At 53.9% G+C, this 24,593-nt stretch overlaps 1 protein-coding gene across 1 annotated transcript in view; it reads left to right on the top strand.

Moving 5' to 3' along the window:
- Positions 1 to 24,593, top strand: part of TRAPPC9 (trafficking protein particle complex subunit 9) — a 338,695-nt gene that overhangs the window by 263,712 nt on the left and 50,390 nt on the right. Inside the window, exons 21-22 of the mRNA XM_040988506.1 lie at positions 5,670 to 5,823; positions 18,093 to 18,183. Coding sequence (XP_040844440.1) covers positions 5,670 to 5,823; positions 18,093 to 18,183 — 245 coding nt within the window. The remainder of the gene's footprint in view (positions 1 to 5,669; positions 5,824 to 18,092; positions 18,184 to 24,593) is intronic.

Raw genomic sequence — 24,593 nt, forward strand, 5'->3', positions numbered from 1 at the left:
ATGCAGGTGTGTCCTTCACAGGTAGATTTTGTTTCCTTTGGGGAAATGCATGCAGTGGGCTTGCCAGCTCACAAGGCGGTCCTGTCCACTAACTTCCTGGGACATCTCCATGCCGTTTGCTGCTGTGAATGCACCAGCTGGCTTCCATGTGTCCATACACTCACCAGCACATGCATTTTCTGGTCTTTTTAATAAGGGCCAGTGCACATGGGGTGACACAACAACCCACCGTGGGTTGGGTGTGTGATGTCTGACAGCTGTACGAAGGTGGAATAAATCTTACGGTGTATCCAGAGCCTGTGTGTGTGTGTTGGGGGGGGGGTCAGATGCAGCCCCTTCTGCTGCCCCCTGCTTTTGCGGGACCCGTGGCCCTGTGGAGATGGGGAAGCTGCTCCCTCCAGAGACCTAGGCAGTCGGACGGCAGCAGCCTGAGTCTCACTGGACTGTCTGTAGTTTTGAGGGACAGCTGGAAGCAATGAATATAAGTACTGTTCTCTGTGCTGGGGGTAGAAAATTCTTTCACAGTCCCCAACTCAGTTTGTCTACAGAAGTGCAAAGCCAAGAGGTTGTACTCTGTTGAGATAGGGAGGTGGTCCTGGGATAATGCGTTGAGCCACCTTCTGGAACAGTGGCCTTCTCTGGCCCTCAGGAGCATAGGTTCCAGTGCAGAGCAAATATATGTAAGTGTTGTGTCAGCAGTGAAGAGCGTTTGAGGGCATACTGTGGAGGCTCCAAACACCAGCACCACTCATTGCAGTGTATCACCTTAACAGGTGCATGGAATCAGCACTGGGCTGTGGCCACACAATATAGCTGAAACTCAGTTGCTGGCCCGGGGAGGGGGTCAGCCTGGAGCCTGGCATCACAGAAGTAGGCTGAGGTTCAGTAAGGCTGGGGAGACAGGGAGTCCAGGCCTTCCTTGGGAAGGTGTCTGGGTCTGGGTCTTGGAGGGTGAATGGAACCAGCCCTGTGCTGGCCAGGTCAGGTCACAGAGGGGCTGACAGGTCCTAGTGCACAGGAAAAGTGGCATGGGGGCTCCACACTCTCAGGAACACCCTGGTGGCTGTGGTGTACATGCATTGTTTGTACTCTGAGGAGCTCCACTGCCTGCTGTTCCATGAGCTTCCTGAAATAGGCTCTGCAGAAGTACGAGGCGGTCTGCCAAGCGCATGGCCAGGAGCCCCTCACTGCCCTTGCTCTCCTGTGGCACTGTCTGGGCTAATGCGGAGGCCAGAGATAGAAGCTGTCCGCAGCTGGAGACCACTGATGGCTCCTGATGCCCACTCTGATCCCGGCCACTAACTTCGGCCACACTGCCACGTGGGAGACAGATGAGCGAGCTGAGACCCAGAACAGCCAGTTTGTGTCTGAGGGAATCTAAGATGTAGTGCAGGCAGGATGCAGCACAGGTGTGCATCTCTTCCAGTTCCTCCTGCTCAGTGGTGCCCAGCAGGCAGAGAGTCTGCACTGGCACTGCCCAGCCTGGGCCCAAGCCCAAGCCTGGCAGAACTGGCTGCAAGGGCTGCACAGCTGCTTGATAACAGGCCATGTTCCTGAGCTCTGGAGCTTCGGGCTGCTCTCTGCACTTGCCTTCATCACCCACTGCAGACTCTGGGCTGCTGCAGGCTGGCAGAGAGCCCCCTGCTCCCTCTGGCCATTCCTGCCACCTTGGACGAGCTCCTTAGTTTCCTGCAACTTTGCAAAGCATGCACCACCCCTCCCCCTCCTTGCCTCCTGTGCTGGTGGAGAGGGTGGCATGCGAGGAGGCCACTGTGTGCCACCGGGCAGACTCTGGTGGAGGACCCCTGCATCTGGCACTGGTGTCATCCTTGGTGACGCTTTGATTGGGTCACCTGGGGCACCGACTTTGAGAAAGGATGGGGAAGGACTTGTCTTCCTTTCTCACAGTTGATTGATCCATGAGACTCTGGGCATGATTCAGATGTCAGGGTTGGCGCCACGTCCTTGTCTGCTCCAAGTCCTCTCTCCCGTTCAGACTGTGTCCGTCGCTTGGCATTGAACTTCATTATCAAGCAGCATAGGACAGTGTTCTGCACAGGAATTCAGAATACGAGCCCCCTAACTCTCAGTTACCTCCCAGTGGAAGTGGAGTTTAATTATGTGTGCATAGTCCTTTTAAATCCTACTCCTTGATTCCGTTCTTAAATGTCATAATTATGACTTCCCTGGTGAGGTTATCAGCTGTTCAAAGCCTGAATCATACAAGATGGTATTTTAAAAACCATCACATTTTTTTTGCTGAAAAAACAATCAGACCACATTTTTTTCAATAGTGCCAGCTCTTGACTATTGCTATTTCCATTGGCCATACAGTTAAGCACAGAAACCGATGCTCCATAACAATGTGAAATGGACAGGACGTGCAGCAGCAGGAGTCACAGGAGCCTGGGGTTAGCACTGGGTCTGATGTTGGCAATCAAGCCGCCCCCAACCCCCGGCCTTTGGGCATTTCTGCACCTTGCCAGCTCTTTGTTCTGGGAGCTTGGCTCTGCTGTGACATGGGCATGGCAGCCGCTGAGCTGGCCGCCATGGTTACCTTGCATACAGTTTTATGAAACAGGGCTCATCTGATGCAAACCCTGAACTTGTGAGTTTTGCAGCCCCAAGGCTGTGGGACAACACAATTGGTCTGGGAGGAGCTGGTGTCATGGGCTGAACCACTTGGAAGAGCCGAATGGTGGCCCCAGCCAGCCTCGTCCTTTTGGGGTTTTTGCTGGGGCCATGTATGGTGTTCACTGCGTTTCCCACCCCGTGCCCATCTTCATAGGGTGTCTGGCAAGCCCTCTTGCACCCTGTCCATGCACGAGAAGAGGGGAGGGCAACTGGTGGATATTATGAGAAGGTCCCAGGGTCTTGGGTCTGCTCCTTGCGATGGACGCTTGAGCACAGTGCTGAGAGACGGTTGAGCTGCCCAGGGGGCCTTGATTGGGCACTTAGCATCAAGAGCTGTGAACAGGCTCACCCTAAATCAGTTCCCTTGATCTTGATGGAAGCCCCAACATTATGGAGAACCAGAATGGACAATGAAGAAACTGCTGAGATGACAGAGCGTTCCAGCAGTGGTTTCTGTGATAGCAAAGGCCAGGAGCCAGCACCCCTCCGAAGCCTTCCTGCAGGGCCAGCACCTCTGACAGGTGCGCTCAGAGGCAACAGGTGGATGTGCTGTCAGTCATGTATGTGCTGGCTCAGCCTTCTTCCAAAGACAGTGCTTGCTGGTGATTTTGCTGTGACTGGCCAGAAGCATTGACCCACATTGTAAATTACTCGTTGGCACTCTTGAATGGGGGTTGAACATGTTAGCCCTTTGTGTGTGTATGTGTATGTGTGTGTTAAAAAGATTTGTTTATCTGAAAAGCAGAGTTTCAGAGAGGGATGAAACAATGGAGAGGGAGAAGGAGAGAAGAAAATTTTCTGTGTGCTGCTTCACTTCCCAGATGGTCACAATGGCCACAGCTAGGCCCACGCTGAACCTAGGGGATCACAACTTATCCAGGTCTCCCACATGGGTGCAGAGGCCCAAGCGCTTGGACCATCCTTCCCTGCTTTTCCAGGAGCATTAACAGTGAGCTGGATCCATAGTGAGGCAGCTGGAACCCCAGTCAATACCCTGGTGGGATGCTGGCACTGCAGATGAGTCTATAACAAAAGAGGCCTCATCTGCATCTGGCACTTAACTCGACATGTGAGGGCCTGGGTACACAGGGGCCACATTACCAGGGTAGGGGCTTCTCACAGAGGCCGCAGCACACAGATGGGGAGGGCCTTGGCTTTCATTTCTTCTCAGAGCTTGATGGCTTCATCATTGGGAGAACTTGTTGCTGGTTGAAAAGTAGTCTGCCAGTTCTCAAGTGTGTTGATTCTGAAGCCAGGGTTGGAGGTGGTGGTTCCCATCGCTGGCACTGACCGAGAACGCTAGGATCCCTTCATCCATACCTGCAGGTGTAGGCGGTGCAGTCCCACTGGGATGTCTGTCTGCATGCTGTACACACATCCACTGTTGTCAACACGCTTGCATATCATAGCTTATTTTGTGAACAAATGGGAGAGAGACTGGGATTTGACTGTTTACGTTAGCATAGCAGATTCTGGGTGCTTTGTTTCCTTTTCACATCTTTATCTTCTGAAATTTTACAGTGTGCTGCTGACTTTAGTCCTTGAGGTAAAAAAAAGAAAGTTAAGGTAGTTAAGGCAAAGTGCCGACCTGTGTGCTCCCTAAAATGTGTCTGACCCTTGGGTGGCCCCACCAACTGCTGAACTCAGGACTGCCTGGCTCTGGGACTTCCCCAAGCTGCCGTGGCTCTCCGGGCCTCCTCTTTGGGTGCAGTCTGGGATTTATAACCCACCCCACTCAGCAACGTCCCTGGGCTCCTGTTTGTCAGGGGAGATGGCTGTGAAGCCACTGGGATGCAGCCTTGCTCAGAGTCCCTGGGTGGCTGTCATCATGCTGCAAGGCACCCCCTGTGTCCCGGCACGGAGGTCCTCATGTCCTCCTGTGTCCTCTCTTAGGGGGTGTTGGGACTCAGGGACCCTAACATGATGGTGCGCTGCCCCTTCCTGTCTGCCTTTGTCCGTCCACATGTCCAGCGCCTGCTGTATGCCTGATTCTCTGCCAGGTGTCAGGTTTCAAACATTGGTAAGACACACCCCCCTGCTTACTGGAGTGTTGTTATCTGGAGTGGGCAGAGGCTACAAAAAGTTCCAGGAACACGCAGCACGTGGAGGGCATCCCTTCCTGTGGGCCGGTTCCTGCACTGGAACCCAGGCCACAACCAGTCAGTGCTGGGCAGTGAAGAGGAAGAGGTGCAGTGATTTGCAGCCATTCATGTGCTCATCTGATCACATGTAACATCACTGCTGTGTGCCGGGCAGCATTCTGGGCCTAAGAAACGTGACCAGGAGGGTCTCTGCCCTGGGCCACCAAGAGGCAGCTTGCAAGTTGAGAGCTGCATGTCCAGGTCAGAGTGATTGCTCTGCCAGAAACTCAGAGAATGCTGCAGGCAAGAACAAGCGGAGGGGGTGGGAGGGCACTCCGGGGGTGGTGCCAGGCACAGGTGGCTGTGACTCCAAGGCTGCGGTGGGGAGAGCTGAATGCCTTAGAAGGCCAGGGAGTGCTGAACAGGTGCCGAGGTGAGGCGACATGGGCAGGGAGTGGGGCAGCGGCCTCAGCGGCTCACGGGGTATCCAGAGTGCAAGAGCTGATGGGAAAGTAGCGGGCATGGAGGGAGCCAGCTCCGTCTTCCTGGCTGCAAGAGAGTGTGCACAGGGAGGACGGGGTGGGAAGATCAGAGAGAGGATGGGGTCCTTTCCCCTGGTCTTTTGGGGTCCCTGGTTAGGTAGACCCCAGTGTCCCTGTGACGGCCCACAAAGGATTGCAGGATGTGGCCTAGGCCGCTTGGTCTTATCTGCTGCGCTGTTCCCAGGCAGCACAGATCTGGCCTAGCCTGCACGTAGCTGCTGTGTCTCCAGTCCCAAGCGGTGGCCGAGCCAGCTGCAAAGTCAGGACCGCCCCACGAGCCTGTGCCTTCAACCTCCCACCATGAGCCTGTTGCAGACTGCAGTGATGACCCACAAGGCTGCCTCTGGCTGGCACGTCAGCCCCAGAAGCTGCCCTCCTCACATGTTCTCACCTGTTTTTCCTCTTTCCACAGAATGGCTATCCAAGTGGAAAAGTTCAGCTTCGAGAGCGTCCCCGAGTCCCCTGGCGAGAAGGGGCAGTTTGCAAACCCCAAGCAGCTGGCGGAGGAGCGGCAGGAAGCCCAGGGCCTGGAGATCAGCAACAAACTGGACATTCGCTGGGCGATCATATCCTTCCGTGCCCCAGGGGAGGCTGGCTGTGGGGGAGGGCCGGCTGCGGGTTTGGCTTTGAGACTTTAGCTGTGGAGAAGCAGAAATGGCATGGTAAGGGATGGGGACCATGGGCTTGGTCTGTGCTCAGCCTTTGACCGCTTTGATAACCCCACTTGATGACGTATCAGTTGGGGGCAGGGAAAGGTTGACTCCCAGCTGAAGTTGATCTGCCCTTGATCCCAAGTTTCTCTCGCTGTCGGCAGGTCCCAATGGCCCGACTGCCTATGCTAGCCCGGGTGCCGTAGCACCTGACAGCTGAGAGCACTGAGGTGCTTCTGGGAAATGGAGATGGGATCGGATGACTTAGTGAGACGTGGAGGTGCCGATTGATTTGGGTGCAATGACTCGTTTGTTTGTTTTTGTACTGCGTGCTTATGACAGGAGCCTCAGCAAATGCATAGAAAATGCATAGCCTGGGCAGAGCCTGCTTCGCACCAGAACACTTCACTCCTACATGCTGTTAGACTGTGTCGCTTCGTGTTCTTGGCGGGGCTGGGGGGGCTGGGGGGCCTGGGGAGGCAGGCTGTCAGCATGGATTCTGGTGGGCAGTCTGCGGGAGGCTGTTACAGGCAGTGTGCAGCTCCATGGTACAGGTTCAGGAGGGGCCATCGGGTGGCTTCCAGAGTGGCACTGAGACAGGAGTGTCCATCTGCTGCCCTTGTAACTCCCTGCACTCTGAAAACGTGGACCGGGCACATATGCACAGGTTCCAGAACCCAAGGAAGGCGTTTGTCTACACCCGAGTGCATCTGTGATTAAAGCCAGGAAGTTCTTCCATCCAGACCCCCAAGAGATAGTTTGGCATGCTTGGCATGGCTGGGCATGGTCTATGGGGGCATCGCAGAAACAGGAGAGGTGGGCATTGTGGGTCATTACCAGCCATGGTCCCCACAGGGCTCAGAACCTACCCTAGTTCTTGGTGATCAGCTAAATAAAGGCAAAAGAGGCTGCAGGTCCAAAATGAGTCCCGTCCTTGGGGCCAGACATAGCACGGCCATAGCCATGGCCGCAGACTCATTTAGTTCTCCCATGTTTCTCAAAGAGGGCAGTGACATTGCATGGAGGGAACTAAATCTGAGCCAAGGAAAGTGGGTGAGCCACCATCATGTGTGCCATGTAAGCTGCAATGGGAAGGGGCAGCTGGTGCCAACCACTCCAGTCTTGGTGGGCAGGCTTAGGAGAGGACCCTGGGTGCTGGCCCCCAGGTCTTAAGGGAATGGCTGGCGTTTTTGCTTGGAAGATGTTGGAGGGGCTATTGAGCTCCTGCCAGGGGATACCTCTCTGCCACGTCCCTCCACTGAGATGGCCCGTGAGCTGGGTGGTGCCCTTGTTTGGGGTTGCAGGGCTGTTAGCACATACAGGGGAGCAAGGCAGGCCCCCACGGGTATGATGCAGCCTCAGCCCACAGCACCCAGTGCATCCATATGCTTGAGTGCCCAGTAGGAGCTTCATCAGTGTCTCCAGGGTGCATGGAGGATGGGGCTCTGCCCTCCTCCCCCAAGATGTGTGCTCCCAGGGTCTCCAACCAGCATCACAGCCACCACATCCTGGGCATGCATTGGGCTCCAACTCACCTGTCTCACCCTTTAACACAGGAGTTGGCCTGTCCTCCTGTGACTGTTCTCAAATCAAGCACAACAGAGGGGCCACTTTGAGCCGACTCCAGCCCACAACCCTGTGTGCGTCTGTTGCCTTCCAATGGGATCCCAGAACCCTTGTTTTCGTTTGTTCTTTTGTATTACATGGCTCCTTTAAGAGACTGGAAGCCTTGTCTTGTGCATTGATGATGCAGCAGGGGCTAGATGAGCACCCACTGTGGGCGCAGCATGCCTGCCCCCATAGACCAGCTGCCAGGAGAGCTTGTCCCAGATGAGACCTTAGCAGAAGAGAAGTGACCCTTCTCCCTGTCTGATCTTGGGGTGACGTGGGATGTGGGATGAGCCACAGTAAACTTGATCTCAAGCAGGTGGCAAGAGCGTTGATTGAATTGGTTAATGGTTTCATTATGCATTTTCATGTTGTTTGTGTGCTTTTGTAGGTTTGGGTTTTTAAAAATTTGTTGTTTTTGATGATGTTTACATATTTGAGGAGGGGGGATGGGTCAAGGATTAAGGGAAAGTTGGTGAGGATGTTGTTTCCAGATTTTCTTTTCTTCTTCCTGTATCTAGGGCGAAGGGGGAGGTAAGGGGAGAAGCTGCACCCAGCCTTCCGGCTGCCTCACCGATGCCATCTCTCAGGGTCCCCAATGTGGAGTGTGCTCTGAGGGTTCCGCCCAGGTGGCTTCCATAGTTCTGAGATGCTGTTGCTCTCCTCTCTGTAACATAAAATCATAATAAAAGATGGCTACAGAGCTGTCGATCTCTCCACTCCGAGGCTGAGGAGATCCTCCCAGCGTCCACTGGCTGACACAGTCCACCTTAGAGTCTTCCTTCCCCCAGACATTTGCTGTCAATGCTTGGCTGGGGTAGTTGCCCAATTTGTTCTGCCCTCCATCCTCTGCTGTGGTGCCAGATGTCCTCTGCAGGCCCCAATGGGCTGCCATGCCTCCGTGCACATCTGGGCATGCTGTCCACTGAGGAGGCCCAGTTCTGACACATGCACTCCAGTCAGTCCACAAATCCTGTGATTCTCTCCATGGTTGGAGTTCTGAGTCCAGCAGTTCAGCTGAGGGGATCCTCAAAGAAACCTTGCCTGAGATGATCCAGATCTGACTCCTGTGTGTGCTTGCCAATACAGGGTCCGGCATAGTCCCTCACCCATGTCAGCCTCTGCACACACTGGTAGTTGCAATTGCTAAGTCAACTCTGTATCCAGCCTCATCTGTTACATAAACCTATGAATACTGAGGCCCAGCCCAACCCTGCCCAACATACACTTGGTCCTCATTTACAACAGCAGCAACTGCAGCCCAGTTGGAGCAACCCCCAATAATCCCTACCAGGCCTACTCCTAGCTCTGGTTCCTCTGCTTGCCAGTGTGTGCATCAGATTGGTCCAGTGTGTCCTGTGTCTCATTTAGTTCTCATCAAGGGACATTGAAGCTTAGCTCAACCCAACCAACCCCACTATCCAACCCACACTCATGCCAGCATGTGCTGTTGCCCATCTAGCTAGGCCTTCCCCCCAGCCCTGGTTCTCATGCTCACCTCATCAGAGAGGTGCTCACAGTTTCCCTACTGTGCCCACTCCCTGCTCCAGATATTGCACTTTCCAGATGGTTCTGCATTCTAGCTTGACAGGGCTTGCCTCTGATCCTAGCACTTGCCAGCTGAAGCTGCAACAAAACCCAGCCAGCCTGCACTTACCCTGGCTCATGCATGCATCAGCGGATACAGTCAGTTAGCCTAGCCTGACTCTTCCCCCAGCCCAGCTCACATGCAGACCAATAGGTGTTGTAGCCCTGCCCAGCCTGGTCTGTCTCTGGGTACAGTTCTCATGCTAATCAGTAGGAACAGTGACCCTGTAGGAGAGCTCCCTGCAGCCCCCCTACCTGGCTTGCCCCCCTACCCCCAGGTTTCACATGTGCTGGTGGTTGCTATGGCCCAGTCTGGCATGGCCTACCTCAGCTTGGTATTTACTGGCATGTGCTGTAGCCTGGTCTGGCCCAGTCTGCCCCCAGTTCTAACTCGTGGTGGCGGATGCTGCAGTCTTGCCCAGCCCAGCTAGTCCCCAGTTCTGGTCTTAATGTGAATTGGCTGGTGTTGTGGCCTGACCTGGCCTGTCCTGCACCATGTCCTGGTTCTTGGATCTGCCAGTGGGTATTATGAACTGATCCAGCCTGGCCTGCCCCCAGTTCTTACCATACCTGGCCCATGCTCAGACACAGCTCTCACACGATTCACAGGGTGCCAAGACCTAACCCAGGTTGTGCTGCATCCACCCTGGATGCTGGAGTCTAGCCCAGGCCAGCTCACCCCAGACCCAGCCCACACACATGCTGAGGGACTTCGCAATTATGTCCAGCCCAGACCATCACCACCATTCCAGCTCTCACACTCACCAGTGGGAACCACAGCCCAGCTGGGGCATCCTATCAGATTCCCAATTAGGCCTATCTCCAGCCACAGATCTTGCACATGCCAGTGGTTGCTCTTACCCAGCCTGGCATAGCCCAACTCTTATCTTGGCTTTCACCATTGGGTGCTACAGCCTTGCCTGCGTCATCCCCGAGACCCTGCAAGCCCACACCCTCAGCCCCACCCCCCACAAGCCTGCCACTGCAAAGTGCAAAAACACCTGTTGTTGTAGACTTTCTCCAAAGTCCAGCCCAAGCTCACACCCCAGCACAGTTTTGGAAATTGCTCCTAGTTGCACGTTAGCATGTGCTCAGACTCAGATTCACACAAGTGGAGGCTCTGTGGTCGAGGTGCATCTGTCCACTCTGCACTTGCATGGCCCTGAGGTTGGTGAGGTTCTTGGGGGGTCTTTGGCTCTCTGGCATGGGGCCTGCATGCATCCTCACCCGAGAGAGAGTAGCCGACGTGGAGATGTAACTGGGAGTTTGGGTGAGGAACATGCTGGTAAGGCTGGGCAGTATGGCCAACACCTCTCACTACCTAGAAAGCAGCAGGTGTGCAAGGTCCTTCATGTGCTGGCAGTGGCATTAGAGGGTGTGACAGAGCCCATAGGGGCTCTCCGTGCCTTCTTCCTCAAGGCTGTGGGGACACTCTGTAAGGGCAGTATAGACAGACTGAGGATCTGGCAAGCCATACCAGTCCCCATGTGACCAGGAGAACTGAGTGACCAGAGTGGTGGCCGAAGGAGCTGTGCTGTGAGCAGTCCCAGGCCAGGGAGCAGGAGGGATTAAGCTAGGGCAGCAAAGAGGGGGAAGAAGCAAGGTGAGTGTCCCTGGCCCCTCAGTTCAGTGTAATGGACACCTGCCCCAGTACCCGCAGAATTCAGTCCCTTCTTCCTTTCCCTTGGTAAAGAAGGAGTTAAACTCAATAGCCTCCTCATTACTGCCACACTTCTGCTTCAGAAACCCGCTCACCTTTGCTGCCCACTCCCTGCCCTTCTCCTTTGAGCTTTACCCCTGTACCATGGAAGAGGCTGCAGATTTGTGCCTGGAGCCTGAGACCTGTGACCTTCAAGACACTTAGGCTTGCATGGTGACATCAAGGGTTGCATCCCTAGGAGCAGGGACGTTGCACCTCAGACCTCTGGCTGTGACTCTGGATCTGCCCGAGGGAGGCCATGAGGCCTATGAACTTGGGGCATGTAGGGGACAGGGTGGCCTTGTGTGAAGGGACCTGCCCAAGACTGGCAGCCACTTGAAGAGGGGCCTGGGTTGGGCATAACCTCCACCATGGCCTTCCTGCCTCTGTTCCATCATCTGTCCTGGCCAGTGAGGATTCCTGTCTCACCACTGCCAAGGGGCAGAGCTTGTCACCCTGCTGGGGGTGCCATTCCCTCTCTGGCCCACTATCACTAGAGCCTTCTGTCTCCTTCTGCTTGTGTCTTAGTTCTGTCCCCGAATCAAAGTTTCTGCAAAGGATGCCTCATCCTCCTGCATTGAGGCTCTTTCTCCTACTCTGCCCATTCCTCATGGTTGAAACAAAGCTGGTCATTTGGAAAGAGCATCTTTTGGCCAGTGGGCTCTGTCTGGATGAATATGGCCTCGTTGGAGATGTCTGTGCCTGGCCGGGCAGCGTCTGGCCTCTGGGAGCCAGGCTCAGCTGATTTACGCCACCGCCTCTGCTTTTCTGTTAAAACCCTTTAGTTTTAGCTCTCTCCTTTTAACCTCCCTCTTCCCCTCCAGCTACCAATATTGGATCATTTGTACAGAACTTGGAAGATCTTAATATAGCCAACCCTCTGTGTGCTAGCTCTGAGCCTAAAATCCAGGAATTGTATTTGGCTTTGGGCCAGTTGTATTGGGCTTTGGACTCTATGTGGTGGCAGAGTCCCCCTAGGCTCAATCTGGTCTCGCTGCTCCCAGCGAACAGGAGAGAGAGCTGGCAAGGAGGGCAGAGGAGGCAGCCCTCGAGGCACCCTCTGCAGCTGGTGGGCTGCTGTGATGAGGCTGGCTGCTGATCTCTTAAGAACCCACCCAGGTAGGAAGCAGGACACTGGCACTGTGCTTAACTCACACCCGGGAAACAGGTTGTCCCTATCCGCTTGTTGGAAGCATGACTTGCCTCAGATGGCAATGCCAGTGGGATCCTGAGCTGGTATGATGTATTCCCATTGAACTGATGCAGATTGCACCTGTGGTTATTCCCACAAGGTGTCAGCAAATGTGAGCTGCATACTGCCCTCCTCTACCCACCTACTTTGTTCTGCAAGATGCCCAGCTGTCCTGGGCCCCGGCCTCAGGTGTGACTCTTTACACTGACGATGAATCTGCTTTGCTTTTTTCAAACCAGCTCTGCCAGCACTGACTCCCTCCCATCTTGCCTTGGCTGCAGCTTCCCCAGCCCTGGGCTCCTGCCCTGTGCTCTGCTCTCACTGCTCGTGGTCTTAGAGCCCACGTCCCTTCCTGGACTGTGCTCTCATGAGTCAGTGGAATCCCATTCATGCAACAGAGCAAGTTATTATCTTTTATTTTTTTTTTTTTAAGAAATTTCTGTTTTCTTTGAGAAGGAGTGAGACAGAGATCGGGATCTCCCTTTCATTAGCTCACCGCCCCGACACCCACAATAGCTGAGGCTGGTCAAGACAAAGCCAGGAACCAGAAATTCTAATTTTTAAAAAAGATTTACTTGAAAGGCAGGTGGAAAGAGTGCTTCTGTCCTCTGCTTCATTCCCAAAATGGCTGCAATGACTAAAGCTATGTTTTCCCTAATAGGAGAAATAATTCTATTTGAAAGAATTTTTGTACGGACAGCTCCTGTCATCAGAGTGGCCACTCCATCAGTCACCTTGAGTGAAGGTAAGGGCTGCCCAGGGAGACAGGCATTCGGAGCTGTTCAGAGCAAGTTTGCTCAAAGGCCTCTCATCTCTTGTGGCAGGCAAGCCTTTCCAGTTGAAGCATAGTGCTATGCCCAGCCTGCCATGCCGTCCCCTCATCTTAGGACCTGGACCTTTACCGGGTGGCAGGACTCAGATGGGAAGGACACATATGTGACTTCCTGTCTCACCCTTGCCCCACCTCAATGATTAATGAGCCATACACTCCCACCTAAAAAGACTTTGAAAGGATTCAGAGTTTATCGCACACAGGAACATGCATTTCAGATTTGAGTGTCTCACAGGAAAGGGGAGGGACATTGCCCCAGCTTGCACAGCACTGGCTCAAATGTGTGTATGTGTGAGTGTGTAGTGAACACATGCAGGAACTGCATTGTGTTGGTGTAATTGGTGCTGCCGTTATTGTGAGCACAGAGTTGAAACACTGCAGAGAGTAAGTACCGTGAGCTGCCCCCCAGCTGGCACTTGGCAGGCACCAGGTTCTGTTCTGAGCAGACAACAACTTTGTGCAGTCCTTTTCATCCACACAGGGAAACTGAGGCCTGAGAAGCTGGGCTCCCTTGTTCAAGGTCACCTGATCAGTAAATGAACATGCATGCAGCTGTATGCCATTAGAACTGTGGGCCTGGGCTCTGCCTGGGCTTGGCATGGGTATCTCTGCCCGGGCTTGGCATGGGTATCTCTGCCCTTGTACTCATCCCGTCTTCAAAGGAAGCCCTCAGCAAGGGCAATTTCTCTTGTCCTTGTATTGAGTGGTACTTGGCCTCCACAAGCAGAGCTCTTTGTGTCTCGATGATTCTTCCATCATGTGATTCTAGGACGTTCTCCGTCAAGTAAGACTTGCTGCAGCAGATGGTTGCTTCCCCTTTACCTTGGCAGCAGCCCCACGGCATGGTGTTCTCTGTCCAGTTGGGGCCTCCAACACTGGGGAGCCCGGCCGAGATGCTGAGCACTTAATGAAATGAGAAGGACCGCAGCATCAGCATCCTGAAAGTTCATGATGCAAATGAGAAAACAAAGTCAGGGAAAAGAGGCTCATTAATCATTTAAAGCAGTCATTCCATTAGTGTAATTTCTATTTATGACAATTTGCTAATTTATTTGAGCTCGAGTGGGGCTGGGCCAGCTCCAGCACCTGTAATTGTTTGTTCCAGAGCCAGCATGTAAGACATAGTCATTCTGGCTTCTGGGGACAACGGGGTACCCCGGTTGAAGGCACAGCCACCAGGAGCACCTGTATCCGAACCAGTGTGAAAATGCAGGCCTGGTGTTGCCCCTTTGAGAAGTGAGGCTGCCACCGCTGGAGCCTGCAGATTCAGGAGAGCTCACGAGTCTGCCTGGGCCCTCACTCCCTGAGGGCAAGATTGACTGAGCAGTCTTTTTTGTTTTTTCCTTTTCTGAGCTGCCCACCCAGGTCACAGTAGACCTAGTTCCATAAAGACATACGGGGTCTCAAAAGCTGCTTGAATGGTTTCAGATTGTTCTTTAGCTGTGATCTGTTCCCAAATATGTTGCTGATATTGGCCTAGCAGGAAATGAAAGGTGAGGTGTTTCATTAACTGACTGCATTTTCCCCAGATCTGGCTGGTTTTTTTTTTCCAGCTTTGAGAGAGAACACAGATGGCTCCCAAGATACATACATTATCTAGGGACAGAGTGCACAGAAACGTGTGTGAGCAAAGGTATGCTGTGCAGGTATTGATTGATTAGGTATAATGAATAATGATGGATGAGCAGTAAGCAAGACATAATTGCTTGCACTAAAAACTGGGCTTCATGAGAGTGGGAAGGATGTCATCTGGTCCTTCCCAGCCCTGGCATCGAAACCCTGCATAGGCAGCAGGTGTGAGATCCGTGGTGTAAACCCAGGCATTCAGAGTTCCTAGGAAATAGTGGCCTCATACAACTGGTGTTGGACAGACTTTGTCCAGGAAGGAAGGGAGATGAGCTGCTGGAGTGGGGTGGGTCAGAGATGGTGTTTAAGTCTCATCGGGGGCAAGGGGAGTCAGTATTCATAAGGGCAGGAGAAAGAATGTTCCAGGTTGAGGGAGACCAGAATTGGAGGCACCAAGGTATCAGCTGGCACAACAGCTCTGTGAGTGCCACGGGTACATGAACTTGAGCACATACACATGCTAGTTGTGTGCTCTGCTATGTCATTCTGGTGAGTGGAAGACACCATTCCCCTGCTTTCCTGGGCTTAAAGCCACAGGCAGTCCTCTTGAGTTCCTGCTTCATTGGCTGGCAGTTTTCTGCTCTGTAAAGCCATGGATTCTCACTGGAAAACCAAGCATCTGGGAAGGTGGCTGTCTGCTCCTTGGTCTCACTAGTGTGAGCAGGAAAGGGTTGAGCTGAGCAAGGGCCTTGAGCTATCTGCCACCTGCTGTTTCTGACCCACAGGGAATGTACTCAGCCTTGTCTTCCAGGTAGAAAGCTTTAAGGGGATCCTTGCTTCCTGGCAAGGATGTCAGAGCTGCCTGTGGGCAGCTGCAGATGCTTACTGGGAGCAGGGCTCTGGTGAGCTGGGACCCAAGTTATCTTGGAGAATAGGTTCAAGGATGATTAGTCATGGCAGTGGGTGGAGTTAGGAGACGTTGCAAATCTAGTTTGGCCTTGGCTGAGATTTTCTAGTCTTCTTGCTGACCCGCTGAGAGGCGGGGCAGGTGCAAGAATTTGGGACATGAAATTGCTGGATGCCCAAGTAATGAGGAAAGTCCCCTGAGGGAGGCAGCCCTTCAGCACCACGGAGAGCAAACCTTGCAGGGTAGGCAGCCCTTCAGTACCACGGAGAGCTCCCGCAGCTCTTTCACCTGGTCCTGGAAGGAGCAGGCCTTTGACGTGGCCAGAGTGCACTCACAGCTACAGGGCCCTGGTGTGGCCTCATGCAGGGGGTACGGGGAAGGGGCAGGAGGGTCCTTGCTGGCTCCCTGATCCTAAGCTTACTGTAAGGCATCATTGGGACCTGAGATGGAGCTCCAGAGTCTGTTTCTGATTAAAGATAGGCCAGCAGTCTACTTTCCCATCCCCATACCCACCAAGTCCCAAAGCCTTAATGTGGCTGAAATGGTTGGGACAGCTGGAGTGCAACGGGAAGCACCGGAGGCCTCTTTCAATAGGAGGGCCAGATGTTCCCATCCTCATTGTCATTGACCCACTCTTGCCACAGAAGCCAAGCTCTGAGGACTTCAGAAACAATGGCTGCTCCCATCATGGATGTATGGTCATAATTGCACTGTAGGGGTTGTAAGTAGGCCAGCTAGCATCCCAGTCATCGGCACAGACTCAGGTATGAAGCTGCTGATGGCACCTGTGGGCCTGTGGGAAGGGCACATACACAGAGGACACTGGCTGCCTGGTGCAGTTAGGAATTCCCATGTTTCATGTCTAAAAGCAACTCAGTCCAGAGCTGTCCTGTGAGAACCATCTCCATGGCCCCAGTGCTACATGGCAGTTTGGTGAGAACTTGCACAATGCCTCTTGCCCCTCTGTGTGGGAGTCCCACAGCTCCTTAGCTGGCCTGTCCACAGGTCTCACAGCTGCCCACTTCCACTGTCTGCACTGGCCTTTTATTAAGGCATTGATATGCTCTACTCTGAGATCTTAATTTCGTGCAGAAAGCCTAGAGCCAGTGCAAGAAAGAAGTGGAGAGAACTCAAGCCCATACGTCTTTTTCTTCAATATTTGTTTACTCATTGAAAGACTTATGGAGAGGAGTTTACAGAGAGATATTCCATCTGCTGGCTGGCTCCCCTAACAGCTGCAACAGCCAGAGCTAGATCATGCCCTTTTGGCTCTCCCACATGGTGGAATAGGTCCAAGCAGTTAGAGACCATCTGCTGCTTTCCCAGGTGTATTAGCAGGGAGTTAGAGCCAATGTAGAGAAGCCTGGACTTGAACCAGCATCCATATGGGATGTTGAAGGAAGTGACTTAACATGCTATGCCATAACACCAGCCCACAGATGGATGCATTGCCTGCCCATGTCTTCAGTCTGTGGAGGGTCAGGGTCCATGCCCACACCTGGCACCTGGGAGAAGGCTTTGCTTGACGCTGACATGTTCTGTCTGCAATGGTTAGCTCTACTCTACCCCATTCCCTGCTTGTGTGCACTTAGCTCCGTGACTTCCTGGAGGAAGTGAAGTGAGACCTGAGAACTGAGAGATGACTGGTCAGGAAAGGGGAGAGGCAGCAAACAGCATATCCATTCTAATAGCACACAAAGAAGGTCCTAGATGCTGAGTAAGCCTCAGAGGGAAGGGTTCATGGGCATCTGGTGCTGGCTTCTGCCTCCCCCACTTCCCAGCCTGGACACCTGTGGGAGGCACTTTCTCTGGGACAGCTGTGCAGCTTTCTGTGGACACAGTTGGCCTGTTTGCTGGGACGTCCAGACCAGCTCCCTGCTGGGCCAGTCCCTCTGCTCTCCGTTCCCTCTGAGTCCTGCTCCCTCTCTTCCATGTCCTGCCCCACTCACCCTCTACCTGCAGAGCTCTGGCTCCCACCTGACATCCTCGGGGGTGATGCTCCTACCTTCCCATGTGAACCCCTCAACCTCAGGGGTCACGTTGGTTGTGTTTGGGCCTTTCATCTTCCTCTAGGCCAGTCTGGCTTCAGCTACCACCCTAAGTGTCTGTGAGTGGAATGAACTTGCCAGAGGCAAAGGGAAGTGGTTCTGGTCAATCACTGGAGAATGACAGAGGCCAAAGGCACCCTAAGGGCAGTGGCAGGAGTGGGGGAGGCCCCGAGAAGCACCCTCGCTTGTTGATGTCGGGTACCTGGAGAGACTTGGGTTTTCTGCAGTTCTAAAACCTTATTTCTTTGTCCACGGATACTCCCTGGGAGGCATTATGATTTCCTTGATTATGAGCTTGCCTAAGTGAACCGTTCGTAATAATATACATAATTATATCAGGGTGTCTAATGCAACAGAAATGAAATCAGCATGGAACCAGGACGTGTTAGAGAAAACACGCAGGATCTTTTGACTACAAACCAGCTTGTGTATTTTGTTAAGGAAATTGAGCCTCTGATTTCTCTTTGTTTCCTCCAGGAGGAACCATTGCTAGGTTCCAGTTATTCCGTTTGATTTCCCTTCCTTCTCTACTGTTAGCTTTGATGCCACCAGTTGGGGCAGGTTTGTGAGGGTTGTGTTTGGGGGGATTTGTTTGTGTGCCCCTGATAGCATGATGTCCCAGGATGGGCTGTACCATTCCTTGAGAGGAGGGGTATCCTGCCCAAAGGGAGGTGGGCAGTGGTCTCTGTCTGGAATCCATACCTGGGGGATCAGTAGGAGCCAAGTTTTCCTTGACTGAGCCCCACCCCTCCCTGAAGCGCAGCGGCGAGGCGAGCGTGGAGGGCGTCCTGAGCCAGCTGGTCCTGGAGCAGCTGCAGCTGGCGCCTCTGCAGTGGGGTGAGTACCTCTTGCCAAGCTGGTGCTCACCAGCCAACGTGGGCATGAGTGCCTGTGTGCTGAAGGTGACCTCAGGGCGTGAGCACGTGTGTGCTGGAGGTGACTGTGCCGTGACTGTGCCAAACCTTGGGGCATGGGCACATGTGTGCTGGAGGTGACCTCGCAAGCCTTGGGGACAGGAAGCCCTCTGCAGGTGGTCATCCACATCCGGCCACACAGCAGGGTCCCTTTCTTTCCCATACCAGCAAAGAGTGGCAGTGGTGTTGGCTGACCAGCGAGCCGGCTTCTCCCATGTCTGCATTCCCCTGCAGCCCACTGATTGCCTGGATGAGTGGTGGGCCTGGATGGGGCAAGGGTGTGGCCACTTGAGTACATTTCTTTTTTCCCTTCATTTGCCAGGATTTTTGGCAGCTTTCCAAACCAACATCTTGTAGGGAAAGTACATGTTTGGAAACCCTGTCATTCGGTTTAGTGTTCAACCTCAATGTGTGGCTGTGGCTTAACACATGGCACACCTGATGCAAACGTTGGCTTCAGTCACCAGACAAGCTTTGACCCCAATCTGTGCCTTTCTGAGTGGCATCTGCCATTCTCAGCCAAGAAACACGCTGGTATTTCTGCTAAGGGGGGAACCGCAGCTAATGGGCTGGATGTGACTTGGTTCATTGTGGGCAGTGGTGAGCCGTCCCTGGCCAGTGCATGCCACCTTTTCATCTCCACCTCAAGTCTGCTGTCCTTGAGCCTCTTGTCCAGCCACACCACTCTGCTGCAGGCTGGAGGCATGCACATGTGATCCCAGGGCTTCCGGACAGAGGCAGCCTTTCTTAGGAAGCTGGAGCCTCTTGGCTGTGGTTCTGGCCTGGGTCCCCGAAAAGCAGTCTTATCCAGTCTAGGCAGGGGAAAGAGTTCATGTGGCCAAACCTAGACTTCCCCAGGGGCAGCTCATAGGCAACATGGGGCCTGCCAGCCAGGTGTGGGAGGGGCAGCAGGTGAGGGTCAGGGATGGCTTTAGCTCCAAGCAGAGCTCTATGAACAGGCACTGCATCTGGGCTGGGGGGTGATCGTGGGGTACACCCAGGAGCGGAGAGCTAAAGAGAGGTCCAGGTAGGAAGCTTCGTGTTCCTGTGCTGTATGAATTGGATGTGCCATATCTCAGGGACCCCATGGCCTCCATAAGGGTCACCTGTATGCTGTGCGAGCTGGGCCCAAAGCAGCCCTGGCAAGGTGGGTGTTTGAATTGAAGAAGGATCCTGGACTTACTAAGGAAGGTCTTCTCTGCTCCTTTTTGCCCTCATCCCTAGGAGGTCGTAAAAATACTCTTTTAAAGTGAATAACTGCTGAACTTGGGCGAATACTGCACAGCGAGCCAGGGCTAGAAGTGAGTCTGACCAGATATGCCTCTCAGTGAGAATAGCCAATATGGGAGTGGCCTCTGAGTGGGAGGTGGAGTGGATGGGTGCAGAGGACCTTGTCTTGAGCCGCATTCCACAAGAACAGGGGCCTTTTCAGCTGTCTTCCAGCTGGTGGAGCCAAGCGGGCCTAGACTGAAGTTTGGGGTCAGCGGGGGTGTGCCTCATCCCCAAGTCTCCAGTTACCATGCCAGGATGGCACGGTCAAGCGTGTAGGCTGCTCCAAGGACCAGAGTCGCAGGGTGGTGGCCTTGGTGACTATGTCTGGTGGGCCGCAGAGCACACTCAGTGTAACCACTCCTGCTTCAGGAGGTGCCGTCTTTTCACAGTTATTTCTGTCATTTCTGGAAAAATTGGCTCAGATCTAAGAGCTGCATTGCCAAGCCTCGGCTGGATAAGCTGGCATGGGGGCCTTCTGCGAATCCGTGTCACTCATCCTCTGTGGCCCTTGGCTCCTCCCCACCTGGGCAGCAGGTGGATTGCTCCCTGCCATCTGCATGCACACGGCTGGGTCACCTCTAGAGGGAAGTCGGGAGGGGCCTGCCAGGAAGTCAAGAGTCGCTGCCTTGTGCTGCCTCTGTGGCCACAGGCTTTTCTGGGGTCCCACCTGTGCCTCCGTGGAGGGTGGGCAGTGTGGAAGCCAGCTTGTGCTGCAGCCTGGGCCTGAGGGTGGGGTGTGCTCACCATGCTGAAGATGCTCTTTGAGTAGCTGTTAGACAAGCAGGCCTCATGAACCACAAAGGGACAACAGTGCAATCTGCTCTTGTTACAAATGGGTGCTTCAGAAAAATGTATACATCTGGATTCCATTTAGTCCATGAAATTTTTGAAATCCCCTCATAATACTAAGTTGGAATAGAAAGAGTGCCTGGATCTGAAGTAAGTGGGTTCCCTGAAAGGCTGCTCACTAATGTGATAACATCCATCAAAGCCGGTGTGCCACGGAGGGCTAAGCCACCACCTGCCATGCCAGCATGCCATGTTGGAGCACCGGTTCAAGTCCTGGCAGCTCCACTTCTGACCCAGGTGCCTGGTAATGCACCCAGGAAAGCGGCAGAAGGTGGCCCGAGGGCTTGGGTCTCTTCCATCCACAGAGACCTGGATGGAGTTCCAGGCTCCTGGCCTCAGCCTGGCCTCGCCCCTCCCATTACACACATGTGGGGAATAAGCCAGCGAGTAGAGGATCTTCTTTCTGTCTTCCTCTGTCTTAGACACTCTGTCTTCCCAATCAATAAAAGTAAATCTTAAGGAAAAAGGCCCTAAACAAGGAGGCATCCACTTGTGCCACCCCTGTGGGTGCCAGTGCAGGGACTCTTGCACTCACAGCAGCCACGGAAGGAATCTCAGAGGAACCCTGGGGAGGGTCGGCTTCCCCCTGCTGCTCCTGGAGCTTCCATGCAGGGTTTCCCTTCCACCACCCTGGGCGCATGGTGCATGCACAGTGGTAAGTCAACAGAGAGCTCAAGTGCTGATACCTGTACCTGGAGTGAGCTCACAGCTTTTGAAACATAAAAATAAGACCCAGGAGGCATCTGCTGAGAGACCATGCACCCGGTCCTCACAGGAGATGCTGAGCCAACCGCTGGGTCTACACTATCCATGGTCCGCAGCCCCATGTCATCATGACACAGCATTCCCAGACCCTGCATGATACAGGCCTCATGGACATGTCCTAGTGTATGGAACTGTTATCCCATTGGCCTGTCTTCAGTAAGCATCTTTATGAATGTATATCTTTTTGTTCTGGCTGGACCATTTGTCCAGTTGTAGACTCCCCAGGTCACAGGTGTGACTCCTGTAAGGTCCTCAAGGTGCTTGCTGTCAAATGAAGAGGTGATTGCTGGTCACTCAGGGACATTGTGGGGACTTGGGTTTCTGGGGTGATGTTGTTGCCCCAACTGGGCAGGCTTCCCCTGCAAGGCAGAGGGGATAGTCTCATCCTGAGTCAAGTGTTTAGCTTGGGTTCCAGTACCAACTGCAGAGCAAGGGAGCTGGCCTGGCTTCTGGAGGCTAGTGTCATGCTACAAAACAGTCCACGAGCCCAGAAGGGCAGAGGTCTTGCTGACCCATACAGAGACCCAGGGAATGCCTGCAGGGAATTGGACTGAGAGGAAGGTCCCATTTCTTAGCAGGACTTTCTCCAGAACCATCTTGGCATCTGTGTGCACACAGAGCGGCTGGAGGCTTGGACAAGAACCCTTACTCATAGCTCCAGCCCTCACAATGTCAAGAAGCAAGCTGGAGACAGACCCTGTGGGGTGGCGGGAGCTTCCAAAACCCTGCAGACCTGGCTCCTGGTCTTGGCTCTGCCATGGTTTGCAGAGTTGGCCCAGGGCCCAGAGCAGTTTCTTGTGCTCCAGGCTCTGGTCTGCTCTGCATGGCAGCGTCACTGTAGCAAGCTCGTGGGCTTTGGAAGACTTCCACAAGTTTGGGCCAGTGCAGCTGCTTGCAGGCTAAGTGTTTCAAAGCTCAGCCCACTTTTTGCATCTTGGTTTCTCCAGCGTCCCTCCCTTGACCTTGTATCCACTCCCCTCTCTCCCCCCCCTGCCAAACACTCAGTGAGTGTTGCTCATGAGAGAGCTCACAGCCCAGTGGAAGAGTAGGAAGCCAGATATCAGAGTACCCCAATAGTGACAACGTAGAGTGTGACTGATACGGCAGATCAGATCTCAGGCTGGGCATTTAGCAGGTGCACACAGCATCTGAGGGTTGTGTCCAGCTGGTCCTGGGTGGGTGAGTGGTCAGATTGAATTTGTCCTTAGGCTGTGCATTCCAGCCATCCCCAGGATGGTGGTACCAGGGCAGGGAAGAGTTCAGTATGCCCCCCTTACTGCTGCTGAGACCTGGACTTGCTTGCCACCCAGCACTAGAATGTGATGTCACAGTCTCCCAGGCTGGTGTCCATATCATCCCCTGTCTAAGGCCTGTCTGCTCAGACTAACCAGGGCACCCAAGAGCTGACTTGCTTCTCATCTCTGCCCTAGTTTCCATGATGTAGGAACTGCTAGTCATGCTGCTGGGGTGTCCCCACATTTCATGCTTCCTCGGACTTAGAGCAGTCTCCCCAGGCCCATCTGAGAAGAAAATGGCAGCTCAGTTAGAGTGACTCCTGCAGGGAGAGGAGCAAAGACTTGCAACTCTGCAGGTTAACCACCTTGCTGAGTCTGGGCCACAGCTAGCAGGACAATGCCGGGTTCCCACAGGGAGCCCCCTTGGGGAAGAGACACAATGGAAATAGGTTTTACCTGCTCCCTAGCCCAGCTCAGCCTGTTCGACTTCTGTGTGTTGCCAAGTCTTTTTGCTGCTTTCTGCTTCTCACTGTTCACAGTGGTGATCATAGCATATGTGTGCACGTGGTTGGTGTTCAGGACGCAAACTGGAACTTTTCTTGTGTAAACGTGTTTTATGCATGTTGTTCAAGGCCAAGGAGTGCTGGGTCAGGTGGAGCTGAAGGAACCAAGTCCCAGTTCTGTTGGTGGCATCTTGGTAAAGTGCTGAGTGACATCAGAATCTAAGCAGAGCTTTGTATCTTACAGCTGTAGGTTGTGGCCAGCTGGGTGGGGCGCCTGGACCAGTCCTGCTTAGTCTTAGCCTCTGCTGCTGCCTCAATCCCCATGATGGGCCTTGGCGTGGACCAGGGCCCACGTCCCCTGAGTCGCCTCTGTACAAGGAAGACGCTGAGGGCTGCAAACAATCAGTGAGGCTTGAAGAAGCTCCCAGGTTGCAGTGGAGAGCATGTGCACCAGGGCTCCCAAGGGCTGAACTATGGGCGCAGGAGACAGCCCAGGAGCTGTGAAGACCACCCTGCAGACCTCAGTGTGGAGAGGAGCAAGCTGAGGGCCTGGAGTGCAAGCCTGGGCCCAAGGGCTCCTGTTACAGAAGCTCTGCCAAGCACCCCAAGACCCTCAGTCCAGGCATCAGGTGCAGCTCCTGAAACGCCTCACGCTTCTGTCTCTGAGTGGCCTGTGGACACAGTGCTGATGGAGCCGCAGGTGTGCCCGGGAGGCGGGAGGACCGGACCTCCCTGTGCCTGTTGCAGGGCCCAGCATGCTCCCTGATGGTCTATTTTGAGGCCCATCTTCCGGGTGTTTCCATAGATACCCAGTCACGGTGACTAATGGGGCTAAGCTCTCTGCCACACTGATTGGAATGTCCCGCTGCTGTGCCAGCCGCCACCTCCTCCTTCAACTGATAACACTCTTCTCTTTATAGCTCTTGATGTCTTCTTAGATGCATCCGTGATGGGTCTGCGCTTTCTCACGCAGACACCCGGTGAATACGAATGAGGTTGGAGCTGCGTGCTGGAGTGGATATTTTCAGTACACATCTTCCAAGTAATCACTGAGCAGGGCCACCCGGGGGCTTGTGGTGTGGCCATGATGGGAAGGTGACAGTCACGGCAGTGAGCCTGAGGCCAGGATTGGGAACAGAGCAATCACCCCATAGCCGGAGCTACTCTGCCATACTGTCTCAGAGGGACACTTAGGGAGCCTGGCTCAGAGCCCAGATCCTAAATGTGCACTTGTTCTGACCAAATGTCTCTTCCCTTCTCTCCAACTGGGAAGCAGAATGGGGAAGGTTTGTGGGTTGTTGAACTGATGGATACTTCCCATCCACCCAACAAGTGGTGGTTGACCAACTCTGAGCCAGATGCTGTTGCAGGTGTGAGGGAGTGCAGTGGCAGTTACAGTGGCTCCCTGCCGTGGAGGAAGGTGCAAGTCTATGAGGGCTTGACGAGCTGTGTGCATTCATGCTGGTGCATGAAGGTCCAGGGGGCTGTGCCAGGGCACAGGCCGGGGACTCAACTTCCTTTCCTATGGACTTATGGCCTCCCCGGGGACAGACCAGCTGGGAAAGGCCACCGAGAAACTTTCCGTGGCTGGCTGCAGCCATTGCCCTCTCAGTGGCACCTTCTGTGCCCAGCCAGCCACCCTTGGGTCTGTCTCCAGGAGGATTGGGCAGCCAGAAGGCCATGCGGTACCTGCTCTGGAAGGTGTGTGC

The sequence above is a fragment of the Ochotona curzoniae genome, unplaced genomic scaffold, assembly GCF_017591425.1.
Source record: "Ochotona curzoniae isolate NIBS_2020 unplaced genomic scaffold, NIBS_Ocur_1.0 contig_4895, whole genome shotgun sequence".
Taxonomy (NCBI): Eukaryota; Metazoa; Chordata; class Mammalia; order Lagomorpha; family Ochotonidae; genus Ochotona; species Ochotona curzoniae.